We start from the raw sequence: 15,673 nt of genomic DNA on the forward strand, positions 1-15,673 counted from the left end.
TTGCGCCATGCACAGCCTCCAACAGTGTTCCTGCAGGAAGTATGTGAATAGGGTTTTTCTGGGGTGGCCGGGCTGGCTGCCCATCTCCGAAGCCCCTGCTTTTTCCCAGGGTGGCGCGAAGGCTGGGTATGGACTGGGATGAGTCCCCGCAGTCACCGCGGGGGGAAATTCTGACCAAGCTACTGTCTGGCAGGGACAAGGGTGAACAGATCAAGTAGGGGCTGTGGTGCTCACTGGAGAGCAAGCAGGTAGGGGCAGTGACGAGGGGAAGTGGGCTGCAAGGCAGCACCTGCACCTGGTGCCCCTCCCCCTTGGTCTGTTTAGACATAAATGTTACCGTGGGTTATGAGACAGCTGACCTTCTTGCCTTTTCTGCTTTTGTTTTGTCCAGGAGTTTGTAAGTATTTGACCGTACTCAAAATGTGCAAAGAAGAATAATGGAAGCCCCTGAATACCTTGATTTGGATGAAATAGACTTCAGCGATGACATATCTGTAAGTAGTACTGCTTGCAAACTATTCTGTCTTCAACTTCATGGCTACTTTCACTACGGCAGTCTGTGTGTCTTCAACACTTCCAGCCATGTAAGAAGCTGACAGCATGGCAGGCGTTTGGCATCGTGGTTAAGATACTGGTTGAGATCAGAATGCCTGGGTTGGATGCCCAGTGCTGGCTCCTGACTCCAGCTTCTGGCTAATGCAGACCTCAGGGGGTGGCAGTGGTGGCCACCCATGTGGGAGGCCTATATTGAGTTCCCAGTTCCCAGCACCCAGCTCAGCCCTGGGACATTTGGGGAGTGAACCAGTGGAAAAAATAGCGCTCTCTTTATCTGTCTGGTGCTCTCTGCATTTCAGATAAATACATTTTAAAATAAAACAAATTGACAGCAGAAATCCTGTGATTTTGGGGGTCTCCTAGACCAAGAAGTGAGTCTTCCTTAAGTGGATGAGTTTGGGAAGGCAAAGCACTTGACCTTACCTTGCCTGCCATTCTTAATCTGTTCAAGTATTGTCAAAATTATTGAGTCCATTTATAATGTGCCTTTATGTGGTAGGTACTTTGATAAGGTTAATTATGGGTATAATTATTAGAATGATAATTTCCAGTCCTCTTAGATGGCTGGCTGTTCCAAAGGCTGCATTCTGAAATTCATGAGGACAGACAGAAGGACAGCCCTGTTGGCAGTTGTTAGTAAGGCCCTCCTCGTCAGCGTGGGTAGCAGAGCACAGACTGGACACTGTCAGGATAGCTGAGGAAGGATCTGGTGTTGACCAGGTGAAATCCTGTAAAACTGTGGGCTGGTGAGTGTGAGTTCAGGACGCCCAGAACATGCTGCTGCCTCCAGGCTAGCGCAGGGCTGCTCTCAGTGGTTGTCTGCCAGCCCCTCCCTCAGAGCCTCCTGTGACCCCCGCTGGGCCACGTGGCCACTTCTGCCATACGGCAGCCTTGAGAGCCCCCACAGCACGAGGTGGATGCCTGTGCCTGAGCTCACCAGGACCTCCAAGCTCACCGTCCGTACCCTCTCTCTCATTTGTGTCTCGCGGCCCGGAGGTTGGGGTCACCAGTGGAAACAGCCTCTGGAGGCAGCTTCATTCCTCTGCTCCTACTCGAATTAAAATAGGATGATCATCACACCCGAAAACGTCACATGCTCTTTTGGATGAGGTTTCAGCACCACCTTTTCCTATTTCAGTTTCCAGACAATTTTTTCAGTTCTTCTTAGAACCAGTGTGAGGAGATCTTCCATCCTGCAGTGTCTGTCTCTTGCTCTCTCATTCAGTGAGCTTGACTTTAGTGTGCCCAGAGCCAGAGTGTGGTTTTTATGGGCATTTTTCACAGGGTGTTTTGACCTGACTGGGGAAAAGCAAGGAAAGTGATAGCGTGGAGGACGTAGGTAGGAAGGAAGGTGATATGGAAAGGAAAATTTGTGTTAAGATTGGAAGTTGTGTGGTTGCTCTCTGACTTTTATAATGAAGTCGTGTTTCAAGAGCAAAGACCTTGAAGGCAGCCAACTTGGGCCCCTGTTTTGCTCTGGCCTTTACCTGGCAAGTGTTTGGGAACGTGAACTTCACCTCTCCCAGATACCCACATCATTGTTTTGAGGCCTGAGTGAAATCAGCCACATGAAACACTTAGCTTGGCACACAGCAAGTTGCTCTTAAAAATGGTAGCTTCTGTTATTATTTCAACGAATAATACAATAATATTTATATGACCAATGGTGAAGAAAGACCTCGAGGGAAAAGACCAGGCATGGTGTCAAGCTTTCTTTTTTCAGACACAGCAGAGCAGTTGTATTTACAGAAGAATCATCTGGCAGAAGCCCATAATTTTGATGAATTAGGAATCTCCACTTGAAAGATAATAAAATATGCGAAGCAATAACTGAGGCTGTTTAGCAAAGTAGCCTACAGGATTATGCAATAGTTGAAGCTCTATAACTTGACCACTTTGAAATATAAATAAAGATATCCATCTGTAACTGTAACTGTACCCAAACTTCCCCCTTAAATATGCTTCTACTCTTTGTATCTTTAGCCTGCGTTTAAGTTTAAGTCGGGTTTTGAAATTGTATGGGACTGATAACACATATAATAATGGCCGACAGTTACTGGGATAGGTGTTACCTTCTTTAATGCTCACAATAGTCCCATGGAGAGGGCGCCATTATCGTCTTCACTTTACAGATGAGGAGTCTGAGGAATGAAGACCTTAGATAGTGTCCAGAGTCAGCCAATGGATCAGGAACACTCTGTGTGCAGGAGTAATCACTTTTAGGGGAGGGCGTTATGGTGCAGTAGGGTCAGCCACTGCTTGGGACCCCTGCATTCCATATCAGAGTGCCCTGGTTTAAGTCCTGCCCCTACTTCTGATCTACTTTCCTGCTAATGCATACCCTGGGAGGCAGCAGATGATGGCCCAAGTACTTGAGTCCCCATCACCCACATGGCATACCCAGAGTTCCTGCCCCTGGTTCCTGGATTCAGTGTAGTCCAGCCCCAGCTGTTGCAAGCAGTTGAAGAGTGAACCAATGGGTGGAAGATCTGTGTAGGTCTCTGTCTCTCTCTCTCTTTTGCTCTGCCTTTCAGATGAATAAAAATAAACTTAAAAAAAAAAAAAAGAGTATCCATCTTTAGCTACCGTACACTGCTGCCTCTCTAAGGGAGATCTGGTTTGTTGCAGTGGTGCATGTCAGGGACGGTAGCCCCTCTCTGTCTTCTCCAGGAACTACGGCCAGTAGCAGGTGACAGTTTTAATTGTCATACTTGGGCAAGTGCTACTGGCATCTCATGGGTGGAGATGGGGGATGCTTGTCGGTGTCACACAGTGCACTGGACAGTCTCCTATGAAAGGAATTACCTGACCTCACATGTCAGCAGTTTTGAGAATGAGAAGCCCTGATTCACTGGAGACTAAAGACTCTACCTTTTAAGTTTATTTTTACTCATCTACAGCACAGTAGATTATTTTATCAGAGCTCTGTTTGCTCTGGGTTTAGTACCTTAAACATGCCAGAACTGTGTTGTTCTCATTTAATATTTTCATGGAGAAAGAATCAGAGATCACCTCTTACATTCTGAACTGACGATACTCTGGCTGTTTAGGAACAATGAATGTTAACGGCTTCTTTGAGGAGTGAGTGGAGATTATACTAAATGCTAAAGCTGCAAAATGAAGACGTTTTCCTTGTGATCCTTCACTGACGTATAAAGAAACGTAGTTTCCCAAGACGGTGCTTGCATTTTTTGGGATTCTGTGAAGCTCTTCCCCTGGCAGCCTGTAAGCCTCATCCCTGGTTCATCAGCAGGTGGGGTGGGAAGAGCACCCGCATTCGCAGAAGCTGCTTGCAGGCCGGGTGCCCATGTCAGAGCCCCCTCCTGCTCGGCCTCAGCAGTGCTGTTCTGTCACCCGGGCTTTTTGCTCCCCGGTTTTCCCCTCTGTTCACAGCCTGCTTCTTGTTTTGATTAAAACACACGCTGTATGTTGGCCCAGAGAAAGAACTGGAACTTTTTCGCCTCTACCTAACGAGACAAAACACAGAAGGCAATCGAAGTAGTTTGAAGTTTCCCAGACTCAAAACTAATGTGCATCCTTAGCGAAATGCAGGGCTTAAACCATGCATTCTTGTACGCGTGCCACGTGAGAGTTCAGTGCACTGTGCACTCGCTGCAGATCTTGGAGGCAGAGATGGTGATGTGTGCGTACACACACGCACACAGCCTCAGAGTGGGCCCTCACTGTCCCTGCGGAGGGTTCACGGGTTCCTCTCCTCTCCTGTTGGAGCCAAGCCCCACTGTCTGAAAGCAAAGGCCCTCTGGAGTTTTTAGGAGCCCTGGTGCCTTTATTTTATTAATAGAGGCCAGTTTGCTGTTCTCAGAAGCCGTGTGCTATGCAGACCTGAACACAGCTGGAGCTGACGCGTGAGTGTGCGGAGGAGCTGTGCTCTCATCCACTGTCGGCCACGGCTCGCCCAGCCCTGCCAGGCAGCCTCAGTTGTCTGCCCATTTGGCAGATGAGAGAGCTGAGGTGTAGAGAGCATTATGACTGGCACACGAGGTCATAGGTGGATGATTGGCAGGGCAGGACCCAAGACTGTAGGGGTGACCGTGTTACCCTTGCCACATAATTGAGTAGAAGTGTCCCTGGACCAGCCAGCACCCCCCATCCCCAGCTGGTGCTGACATGCAGTAACCACTTTTTGTAAATTAGAGGGGTTGATATGTATTATAAAAATGTAGAACCAGCTGAAGAGAACTGAAGCAGATATTGATTTTATTCTATGAGGGTTCTTCAAAAAGTTGGTGGGAATGGTATTAAAAGATGATTTTTTGGTGCAGAAACATTTTAAGATCCATACATAAGAGGAGGTCTTTAAAAATTCAGGAGAAATACATATTACTAACGATGTGTGGATTTTAATTCTTTTGGCACCAAAATGTCTTGATTCAATTATCCTTGACCTTTTTGAGGTTTCCTCATGCATCAGCTTTCTCATCTGTACAGCGATAGCAATCATCTGTACTTATTGCCATGGACTGTATGGAGAAAACCTGAGCATTTGTGTATCTTAATTATGGAAACACACACATGCATCAACATATGTGTGTATGTGCATGCCGTGATATGCACAGGGACATGCACACACACGCACAGAAGTCAGCAGTGCCCTTCTGCTCTGTCTGGGAATCTCTGTTCCTTTCTGTCCCACTCTGCAGCTCTACTGAAAGCTGACATCTGTTGGCAGATGTGCAGCCACTTTCTGTGCAGGTCCCATGAGATCACCATAACTAAATGTCCTGCTTCACTGTCCGCCAGCGGCCTAGAGCGATAGCACCGCATTATGTGGGTTCACTTTCCTAAGATGCTTGACCCACTGTCTGGGAGAAAAATAAATGCTCCCGGCAAACGCCCATCAGTTCGAGTGACCTCTCACCCTTTCCAGCCCTCAGCCAGCCGTCACTTTCACCACAGTCCCTGCTCCCCCTCGCCTTTGTGGGCACCGCCTCTATTCAGTCCAGTCTGCAGGCACTTCCTGGACAAAGGCCCGTTCACAGCAGTGGTTGATCTTTTTTTTTTTTTAAAGGTGTGTCTATTTATTTGAGAGGTAGAGTTACAGACAGAGAGGGAGAGACAGTGAGAGAGGTCTTCCATCCACTGGTTCACTCCCCAAATGGCCGCAACTGCCAGAGCTGGACCAACCCAAAGCCAGGAGCCAGGAACTTCTTCCAGGTCTCCCACATGGATGCAGGGGCCCAAGCACTTGGGTCATCATCCACTGCCCTCGCAGGCCATTAGCATAGATCTGGATTGGAAGTGGAGCAGCTGAGACGTGAACTGGCACCCATATGGGATGCTGGTGCCACAGGTGGAGGTTAAACCTACTATACCACAGTGCTGGCCCCAGTGGGAGATTTTGAAAAAGGAGATGGTGAGCCTATCAAGTGGACCCAGGCAGTGGGTGGGGATGGGAGAACACAGCTTTGCCCTCATTTTAGGTGGGAAACAGAGCAGGCTTGAGGTATTTAAGGTACCAGGAGCCTGGAGAAAGAATTCCAGGTGTATTTCCATTGTGGGTGACGGGAACCCAACTGCTTGAGCTGCATCCTAGGGTCTGCTTTCGTAGGAAGCTGCAGTGAGGAGCCAGAGCGGGAATCCAGCCCAGGCACTCAGATGTAGCACGTGGGCATCCTGGGGATGGCTAGACACCTGCTCCCAGTGTAGCGTTTTTAACACTCATCCACATTGTTGCTCCGATCAGTAATTCATTCTTTTATTGGTGAGTATTGTTTCATTTTGTGAAGATGGAATACATTGTTTATTCTTTCTGTTGTTGGTGGGAGTTTGTGTTGTTGCACTTGTTGCCTTTTCTTGCACCCAAGAAAAAGGGAGTGATTGACAGTGACGGCTCATTTTGTAAAGATGCCGGTTGGAAACTGCCCCCTGGGGGGTTCCAGTACAGCCGCCCCAGGGACTGTAACATACTGTGGGGTGTTGGGGAGGACCCTGCTGGGCCACGGCATGGGGAGGAGGCAGACCCAGTGGTCAGGAAGCAGAAGTGCTTTTTGAAATCAGATGGCCATTGAACGTGAGAACAAGGAGGCCCTGTTTAATCCGGGAGACCAAGTGTCCTGGGGTGGCCAGGTCCTTGTCTATTTGTACCTGACCGTGGGGGACAGCCAGTGTTTAGAGAATGACTGAGGAGGAGGAGAGATGATACCACAGGAAGAGGACACCCGAGCACAGCAGAGGCTGTGGCCAGGAGTGGACTCTTAGTACCACTTGCTCTGAGCAGGGGCAGTGGGGTACCATGTGCTGTACAGGGCGTGGCACTGAGACAGCTGTGGGGTCAGCCGTGGGAGAGCAGGACAAAATTCCAGAAAAATACCATATTCTGCAAACCTCGCTTCAGCGGCGTGTCTTTGCTCGTACAGATTACTGTCAGTGTTTTTGTTGTGTGCCTATTAAGATGCCTGCCTGAATTTTGGAAGGCTCTGTGAGAACTTTTTGAGTTTCACCATCGCTGTTTGGATGACTGACTGCGTCTCTAGCTTGAAAAAGTGATTGGGCCGCTGGTTCTTTGATTTTCTGTGGCTCATTACCATTTGAGTAATGTCTGCTGCTTCGCCCGGCTGGCTCCGATTTTCAGGAATAAAGACCAAAGCTTTTCAGTCTTGCACGAGATCTAGGGTGGTCAGTGTAGCAGTCACACACCGTCCTCAGGAATCCCGTGGGTGGAATGGGCAGGCATGTGTGGGGTTCTCTTGCGTGACATCAGCTCCGTGTGGTGGCTGACGCTAAGTTGACAATGTCAGCTCTTGGCCACAAACTCTCTCAGGTGAAGAAGGGCAGAGAAAGGTTGAGTAACTGCTGGGCTGGGCTGGGCTGAGCTTCCCTCCGAGCCTTCCTTTTCTCTCCAGCTCAGTCCCTCTGCTCTGCTTCTGCACTGTCCTCACATCTTGACCTGCTGAGCTTAATGTTACAGGAATGAAATGCGGAGGGGAGGGCTGTGGTCACACCTGGAGAGCAGGTTAGAGAGGAGGCACACGCCCTTCACAGCACTGTGCACGTTGCACATGAGTTCATTTGCGTTGTGTTACGTCCTTGTCTGTGTGCTACAGATAAGCAAGCTGAGCCCCCAGGCGTGGAAGGATCTGTCGTATAGAACCACAGAGTGAAATGTCAGCGCTGTGACTTGAATCCAGGTCTCCTGGCTCCACGTCCTTTTTCCTTTATACAAAAGGCTAGGATATCAGCTGGCATTTGTGCCATCAATGTATTAAGATTATTTTTAAAGAATATCCTATGATTACATTGCTAAACTTGTAATAGTGGACTTTTCTAAGAAAGTTAATGCCAAATATTAATTGCTGTCAGTATTATTACTGCCACTAACATGGTGGGCTTCCTAGAGGGAATTCATTTGATTCTGTTTAATAAGTGCTTCCAATCTTGCAGAAAGGAAAAGTTACCCACATCCTGAGGAAACAGACAAAACAGTTATGTCAACATGTGGGTGACGCACTTGTGATGGACACCTGCCTAGGCTAGAGAAATAATGTGGAGTGGTGGGTCTTAGACCCCACGGAGCGGCAGAGCCACCTGCATGGCTGTGGCAGACATCACTAGGCTTCTGATCTGATAGGTGGATGCATGGATCCTGTGTGTGTGAATTCCTGCGGAGTGCCTGGGCAACGGTTGACCCACTGGTCCACAGACCACACTTTGGAAGCAGGTGCTGCTTCACTGGGACAGTAGGAGAAGATCCTGTGGAAATTACTGCCATGCAAAGCTCCATCAATTCAAAGAGGTTTGCCTAGTGAGATGGACAGAGTGACATTCCAGGAAGATGGAATCATGTGCGTTACAGTGGAGACAGGCAGCACTGTAGGTAGGAGAACCATAAGAACTGTGATAGTTCCACAGTCCAAGAAGAAGTGGACAGTGGTGAAGGATGAGGCTTTGAGGGCCACGCTAAGCTGCGAAGTCTTTGTGGGGCCGCTGAATGATTTGAAGCAGAGGCACACCGTGGTCACCTTTGCATTTAGGACGATGTTAATCTGTCTCCAGCATGAAGGCTTGGGGGAAATCCCCACTTAGCAGCTCAACTTGAAGGAGCTTCTTTGAACATGTATAACATTATGCCTGGGGATTAGTAAAATGTATGCATTTCTTGGTATTACTTTCAAACACTTAACCAGGCCCTGTGTGCAAGGCACAAGTACAAGTAGGAGATAGCATCTTTTCCCTCAAGAGCCTGTGGAAGCCAACACTTACAGAAAGGAAGCAGCAGTGCACAAAGCAGGGCAGGGATTTACCAAGGGCCGAAAAGGGAAGGAGGACGCGAGCTGGCCTTGTGCGGCTGTGGCATTTGCACAGCTTGAAGAAGGTGTTGTGGGCCAGGGGCCCCGGACTGAAGGAACAGAAGGCGAACTGGACTTCAGGTGCACAGAGACCTGAAGAAGCAGGAGCAGCCCCTTTGGCAGAGACTTTTCTTCAGACACGGAGGAGAGGTAGAGGAGACATCGGGAACATCAGGTTGTTTGTACAGAGCATAACCTCTGGAAGGATTCTAGAAAAGGTGTAAAAGTAAGGCGAGCTTGGTAGGAAACACAGTGCTTGTCACCTACGTGCAAGCCCCGTCTGCGCTCTCCTCGCCCAGGGATAACAGGAATCAAGGGAACCAGCTGCAAAAGCTTGGGCCAGGGGTCAAGAGGCAGGAGGGTGCGTTGGAGTTTCTGACGGTGACCGGTGACCGTAGTTACTGCCTTGGGAGCTGGCCATTGTCCTGAGTGAGGCGGGTTGGCGACGTGACAGCCCCTCATAAAAGGCCATCTGTCCTACGAGCTGGGGTGCCGGCTGGGGAAGCCTCGCGTCCAGCTTCCAGCTGGTGGACAGTGCAGTCTTCAAGGGGAGAGGTCTTGGGCCACTTCCTCCTTCCCGCATTTGCAAACAGGAAAGCATTTTTTCACGTCGGCTGTGTGAACTGTGTTTCCTGTGCGGTTCTTCGCATCTCAGCTTAACCGTCTTTGCAGCGCCCCTTTAAACATGCTGTTCCCCTAAACAGCCATGTTTGCTGTGCAGCAAACGCACAGCCTGACTCCCTCAGCGTCCTGATGGATTTGTTCACCGTGTAGATTGGAGTCACTTCTCCATCTAGCATTCTGTACACCCCTAAAGTTACTCCCACTTTTTTCAAAGATTTATTTACTTGAAAGACGGAGTTACACAGAGAGAGAAGCAGAGACAGACAGAGAAAGACAGAGAGAGGGAGGAAGGAAACACACACATACACAGAGAGGGAGGTCTTCCATCTGCTGGTTCATCTTCCAAATGGCTGCATCAGCCAAGACGGGGCCAGCCTGAAGCCTGCAGCCAAGAGCTTCATCCAGGTCTCTCACATAGGTGACAGGAGCCCAAGCACTTGGGCTATCTTCCATGGCTTTTCCCATGCCCATTAGCAGGGAACTGGATTGGAGGTGGAGCAGCTGGGAGTTGAACTGCTGCCCATATGGGATGCCGGTGCTGTAGGCTTTGACTTAATGCACTGCACCACAGCACCAGCCCAGTTACTGCTGTTTTTCAGTTGCTGGCCAACACATCATCCTCTTCTGAGATTGCTGTACTTTTTATTTTTGTTCCCAGGAGCAGCACATGGCCATTTTTCAACATTATTATTCCTGAAGAATTAAAGGGTAGGACTTGCTGCAGTGCTGGGTAGAGAGGCAGAGCTACTATGCGTGATTTCAGGTGGAGCAGTGAGTGATGCTTACCTAGGCTAGTCTCTCCCTGTGCCTCAGCTCCCACACTGGCCAGGCAGCCTGTGCTGCGCAGACTTGAACCTCATCAAAGTAAAACTTGCTGCACACAATAGGCCTTGGAAATCAAAAGGGAAGATTGAAGCCATGGCTAATAAATGTGAGATTCTGATGTGTGTGACTTTGGGGTGGGAGTAAAGATGCATGCCTGGGAATGCAGACAGCCACTTCTCTCACTGTAATGATGAATACCATTTATGGCTGAGATCAAACTTCACTGAACTTCTCTATTACATTAATACACAGTGCCAGGACTGGTGCTGTGGCCTAGTGGGTAGAGCTGCTGCCTACAGTGCTGGCATCCCACATGGGTGCCGGTTCCAGGCCCAGCTGCCTCTCTTCTGATCTAGCTCCCTGCTATGGTCTGAGAAAGCAGTAGAAGATGGCCCAAGTGCTTGGTCCCCTGAACCTATGTGGGAGACCTGGAAGAAGCTCCTGGCTCCTGGCTTTGGATCAGCACAGCTCTGGCCATTGTACCCATTTGGGGAATGAACCAGAGGATGGAAGACTCTTCTCTCTTTCTCTGCCTCTGTAACTCCACCTTTAAAATAAATGAATAAATCTTTAAAAGTAATAATAGTCATAAACATAATTATAAAAACACAATGCCTTAAATTTCCACATTTTGAAATTTTGCTTTGGTTGGGAAAAAAAAAGGAGAGAGGGTGAGACTTGCTGAAGGGTATTTCATAGGCGCTTGGCAACCAAAACGCAAGGCCCGCTTTTAATTGAATTATATTCAGTATAATTATTTAACCTGTACCAGCTGGTCCCAAGAAGCTACTGATTCCTTGGAGAGCTGATACTTGGCCAGACACATAAGCTACCTGATTAATACCAAGAAAGATGCCTTCTGTCCCTGTGTGACCTGTCACCCAAAGAACATACTGTAGAAAGAGAAGTGCCTTGAGGCTTACTTCTCGCTAAAGCACCTGCAGCCTCAGGAGATGGCCCACATAAACAGGGTGGGATTGCATCAGACAGGTAAGCCCTGTGTCTCTAATTAGTCATCTGAGATTTCATTTTTCACTTGGAGGTACTGGAGATTTAATTTGTGTGTGACATGCACTTGGCACACTGACAGTAGCTACAACAGCCCCTCCCTGGGCTTTGCTTCCTGTGAGCGTGTGGAAAGCACTTGGGCCGCGATGTAGTATTGCTTCATCCGTCAACAACAGGCTCCCCAAAGTAGCTTCTTACTGAAAGCTGAGTTCTGATTACGCATCCCTCACCTGCAGTATAGAACGAACCTAGTAAGTTGTTCATGACCAGGTTTCCCATTAGATTAGCTGATTTTTTCCTTCTCAATTCCTCAAAATTTTGCAGTAGGGAACTGATGCATGATACACGCTCATTACATAAGAGCATCATTCCTAGAGTTATAGAGCAAGAGATATATCTAGGAAGTAGCATTTCAGGGATTAAAGTAGACGTGTGGTTGGAGACAGTTTCTGGCTCAGCCTTTGATGAAAGAGTTCATCGTATTTATTTTGTTTAAAATATACTTCTCTATAGAAAGATTGATTGGCATCCAACACAGTCCCCATGAATCATAGCTATTGATTTTGCATTTGCTTTAGCTCCCCCGAATTCATTCTCCCTTAGGTCATAATTTGTTATCCTGATGGGCGGCTCAGATTGGTACTTGGCTGAGCCTCGAAGGTGAAGTCTTTTGAGCTCATCTCTATGTCAGACAGATGAGCTTGCAAACACAGCATCGCACTTTTCTCGCCTTTTATGATGTAACCCTGGTTTTCCCATGAGGATTACATAAAACTGGGGACAGGTGGCTAGCGGAGGGTCTTCTGCATAGTCCACTCTACATCTGTCTGCAGGCGGCCGTGGGTGTTGCCGGAGCTGGGTGTCCCTGTGCTCCTCTGTCACTTTTCACACATGAGCTGACCCCTGGGATTCAGAGTGCAAACCTGAGGGCTGTCTGCTGGAAACTCCCAAGGTCAGGCGTTGCCTCGCCTTCCACGGTGGCAGAAGTGCTGGAGCAAGGAGGATCTGCCGGCCTCAACCCACCGTAACGGTCAAGGAAGGGCTGCCCAGCGCTCTTCTCACTCTGCATCTGCTGGGGCACCTGTGGGTGGAGCTGGGGGGGCCGCCAGGTCTCCTCGCAGCGCATCCAGGGCAGATCCAGCAGAGTTGCTGAATATGACGCGCCCTCGTATCCTCTCTCGTGCTTTGTTTCTCCGGCCGATTTGAATGAGTGCTGTCATTGTGAACTGCCGTTTTACACCTTTTCTCCTCTGGCTTCCCATCCAGTATTCAGTCACGTCGCTCAAGACCATCCCAGAACTGTGCCGAAGATGCGATTCACAAAACGAAGACAGATCAGGTAAGTCCCATGCCTCAGCTCTCCCCCTCCTCCGCCCCACTCTCCGCACAGGGCTCCTGAACAGGGGAGCGGCCTGCCCCCGCCCGCTGCTCCTGCTGCCCAGCCTCTGTTCCCCTCTGGCCCTCTCGGCTCACACCTCACCTTCAACTGACAGGTCACTCGAGAGGGGACGAGTGGACAGTGAGGCCTTAACGAGGACTCGCTGTGTACAATAAACACGGGAGATCATCGCGGCATCTCCAGACTACACATATGCAGCAGTGGGGGCAGAAGCCATGGGTGAGAAAGCGTGATGATGCAGGCGTCAGTGGGAAAAAAAATTCTGGCTGCGTGGTGGCCCATACAGCAAGGACCAGCGCAGCGGGTGGGGCTTCACCAGGGCCTGAAACCCTATCAGGGATGGGCACGGTCAAATCCGCAATAAGGCCGACTGTAGCAGTGAAGATGAAAGCCAAGCTTTGGAGTTTAATAGTGTAAACTAAACAGAGAATTATGGCGCATAGATGGAAACCAGCTGGCCGGCCTCTCCTCCATGCACCCCCCTCCTCCCAACCCAAAAGAAAAAATACAGTCGGGTTTCTTTTAACTCCTCTCTAAATCAAAGTAAATCTCTGCCTTTCTCTCTGTGACAGGCAGAATTGAAAAAAAAAAAAAAAGGATATTGATGGAAATGATACCGATCCCCCCGGTCATCACTCTGACCTTTAGCCTTGCCTGTTGGAGCGGGGCCTTCTCTGATAGGAACCAGAATCCTGAGACCTGCAGGTGAAGAGGCTTAACTTGAACTCCCGTTAGGTGAAATGCGTCGGCCCCACCTGTGCAGTCCTCCCCGCCTGGCCAGTGCAGAGAACTCTGGAGCTCAGTTCCTTTGCCCTGGGATGTTTGTTTTCTGGAGACAGCTTGCTCAGAGGAGAAAGGGGTGCTTCGCTCTGTGTTTTTTTTGTTTTGTTTTTGTTTTTGTTTTGAAAGAGGGAAAGTACTGCTTTCATGCATGGGTTAGAAACATCCCAGGCCGGCACTGCGGCTCACTAGGCTAATCCTCCACCTAGCGGCGCCGGCACACCGGGTTCTAGTCCCAGTCGGGGTGCCGGATTCTGTCCCGGTCGCCCGGGCCCTGCACCCCATGGGAGACCAGGAAAAGCACCTGGCTCCTGCCTTCGGGTCCGCGCGGTGCGCCAGCTGCAGCGCACCAGCCACGGCGGCCATTGGAGGGTGAACCAACGGCAAAGGAAGACCTTGTTCTCTCTCTCTCTCACTGTCCACTCTGCCTGCAAAAAAAAAAAAAAAAAAAAAAAGATTTCATTTGCCTTCATTTTTTTTTTTTTTTCCCCTGCTTTTCATTTCAAAACTAGTCCTGTTTCTGGTAGGGCTGAAAGAGGGTTGTAGCTATCTATCTTGTAGGGCTGTATCTCCCTAAATGGCATTGGAACCGGGGAGTGTGTCAGGGACACAGCAGCAGCCTGGGGTCTAGGCACAGCCTCAGGATCCATGGACCTGCATGCAAGTTAGAGTCCAGCCACTTAGCAGCTACACGGCCTTGAGCTGTGACCAATGACCGTGAAAATTCAAGATGAACCTTGTTCCACTGTCACCAGGCTAGCATGAGGATCAAAGTTAGATGGTGCATTTGATGGTGCTTTTCAGAAATACGATTTTATTTTTCTTTGTTTGAAGGTCTGGGCAAGACAGAAAAAGTCAGTAGCACCTATTTCAGTGGAGCTTAATGTGCTTGTCACGCCTATAAGCCCTGGAAATACGTTGCCTGAGTCAGACAGGAATTAAATCACAGAGCAGAGGTTCAGACCCCAGGATACCTGTCTCTGGATTCTGTCCCCTCTGTGACTTCTGCTGCTTCTCAGATGGCCGTACCTAGTGGCAATAAATTAATGTTAGGATAGTATCTTTTTAAAACTTTGAAAGTCAGCACTTTCTCTCTTTAAATAGTCAATTTCTCTTCTCTATAAAATAGCAACTCTTACTTATCAAGTTCAGTGAATCAGTTCATTCCATCATACTCAGGTCTTCCGACTTCTGTGCACTTCTGCAGGAAGTGGGGTTAGATTCTGTTGTTTGTGACTGAGTTTCAAGTCCAGAAGCTTTCAGACTTGACCCAGAGCAGAGCCCGGTGACCGTCCGACCCCACGGGAAAGACCGACTCCGGGCGGCACCACGTGCGCGGGCCACAGGGAGTCAGAGAACTGCATTCTGTGGATTGAGAGTGATGCTGGAGAAAAGAGGGCTAGGAAGCACCCCCGTGGGTGGCAGGGTTGTAGAGTGGCTTCTTAGGAAAGAAACCTGGGCATGGTGCAGGTTTGGGAGAAGGGAGGCGTTCTCCTTCAGTTCCGTGGGCGTCCAGATGGAGAAATAGCTCCCTGATGCTGTCACGGGAGTTGGCTTCAGGCGTGCTGAAAAATTCCCGTGCTTTTGCAGATGGGAGCAGGAGGCACTGGGACCTCTGAGCAGAGTCCACGACCCGTTTGGCATGGGCACCTTCCTGGGAGCCGCCTCCTGGGTCTCCCGTCACGCAGCAGGCACTCCCGTTGAGCTCTGTAGGGGACATTGCTCTCAGGTTGGCCAGTGTCAGCGTCCATGCTTGTGTCCCCAAGTCTTTGACCAGATGTTCTCATCTGTTCTCTTCATTTGTTAAGTCAGCAAATACTTAGTGTTTCTCTGACCCGGGCCCTGAGTACGAGGTAGAGACACGTGAGACAGGGCCCCCGTTCTCTGGGACCCTGTTGTATGTTAATGGGGGTGGCAGTCCAGAGGCAGGCAGACTCAGCAGTGCACAGTCGCAGGGAGCGATCAGGGGTGGCGGCGGCCAGTGTGATCCGGTAAGCCAAGGGAGGTGGGCAAGGAGAGAGACTCAGGGCTTGGGGAAGGTTAGAAGGACTCAGCCACGTGAAACCTGGCGAAGTTGACCAAAGGCAGAGGAAATAGCAGAGTCCCTGAGCCAGGAATGAGTGTAGCAAGCATGAGGGAGAAAAGCAAGTCAGTGCAGCCACATCAAGGCAAGCAA

At 49.5% G+C, this 15,673-nt stretch overlaps 1 protein-coding gene and 1 long non-coding RNA gene across 10 annotated transcripts in view; one reads left to right on the forward strand and one right to left on the reverse strand.

Moving 5' to 3' along the window:
- SNCAIP (synuclein alpha interacting protein) overlaps positions 1 to 15,673 on the forward strand; it is a 167,794-nt gene that overhangs the window by 94,227 nt on the left and 57,894 nt on the right. For all 9 annotated transcript variants that reach the window (XM_051844129.3, XM_070076039.2, XM_051844130.3 and 6 more), the window contains exons 2-3: positions 392 to 494; positions 12,585 to 12,657. In XM_051844129.3, the coding sequence (XP_051700089.3) occupies positions 438 to 494; positions 12,585 to 12,657 (130 nt within the window). In that variant the 5' untranslated portion in view covers positions 392 to 437. The remainder of the gene's footprint in view (positions 1 to 391; positions 495 to 12,584; positions 12,658 to 15,673) is intronic.
- Positions 9,660 to 13,907, reverse strand: LOC149126020 (uncharacterized). The gene is made up of 3 exons (XR_016235224.1): positions 13,360 to 13,907; positions 12,799 to 12,901; positions 9,660 to 12,617 (listed from the first exon to the last, which is right to left on the reverse strand). It is a non-coding gene; the product is annotated as an uncharacterized LOC149126020 (long non-coding RNA).

This window comes from Oryctolagus cuniculus, chromosome 6 (assembly GCF_051225735.1).
Source record: "Oryctolagus cuniculus isolate XC-2025 breed Fujian yellow rabbit chromosome 6, ASM5122573v1, whole genome shotgun sequence".
Classification (NCBI taxonomy): Eukaryota; Metazoa; Chordata; class Mammalia; order Lagomorpha; family Leporidae; genus Oryctolagus; species Oryctolagus cuniculus.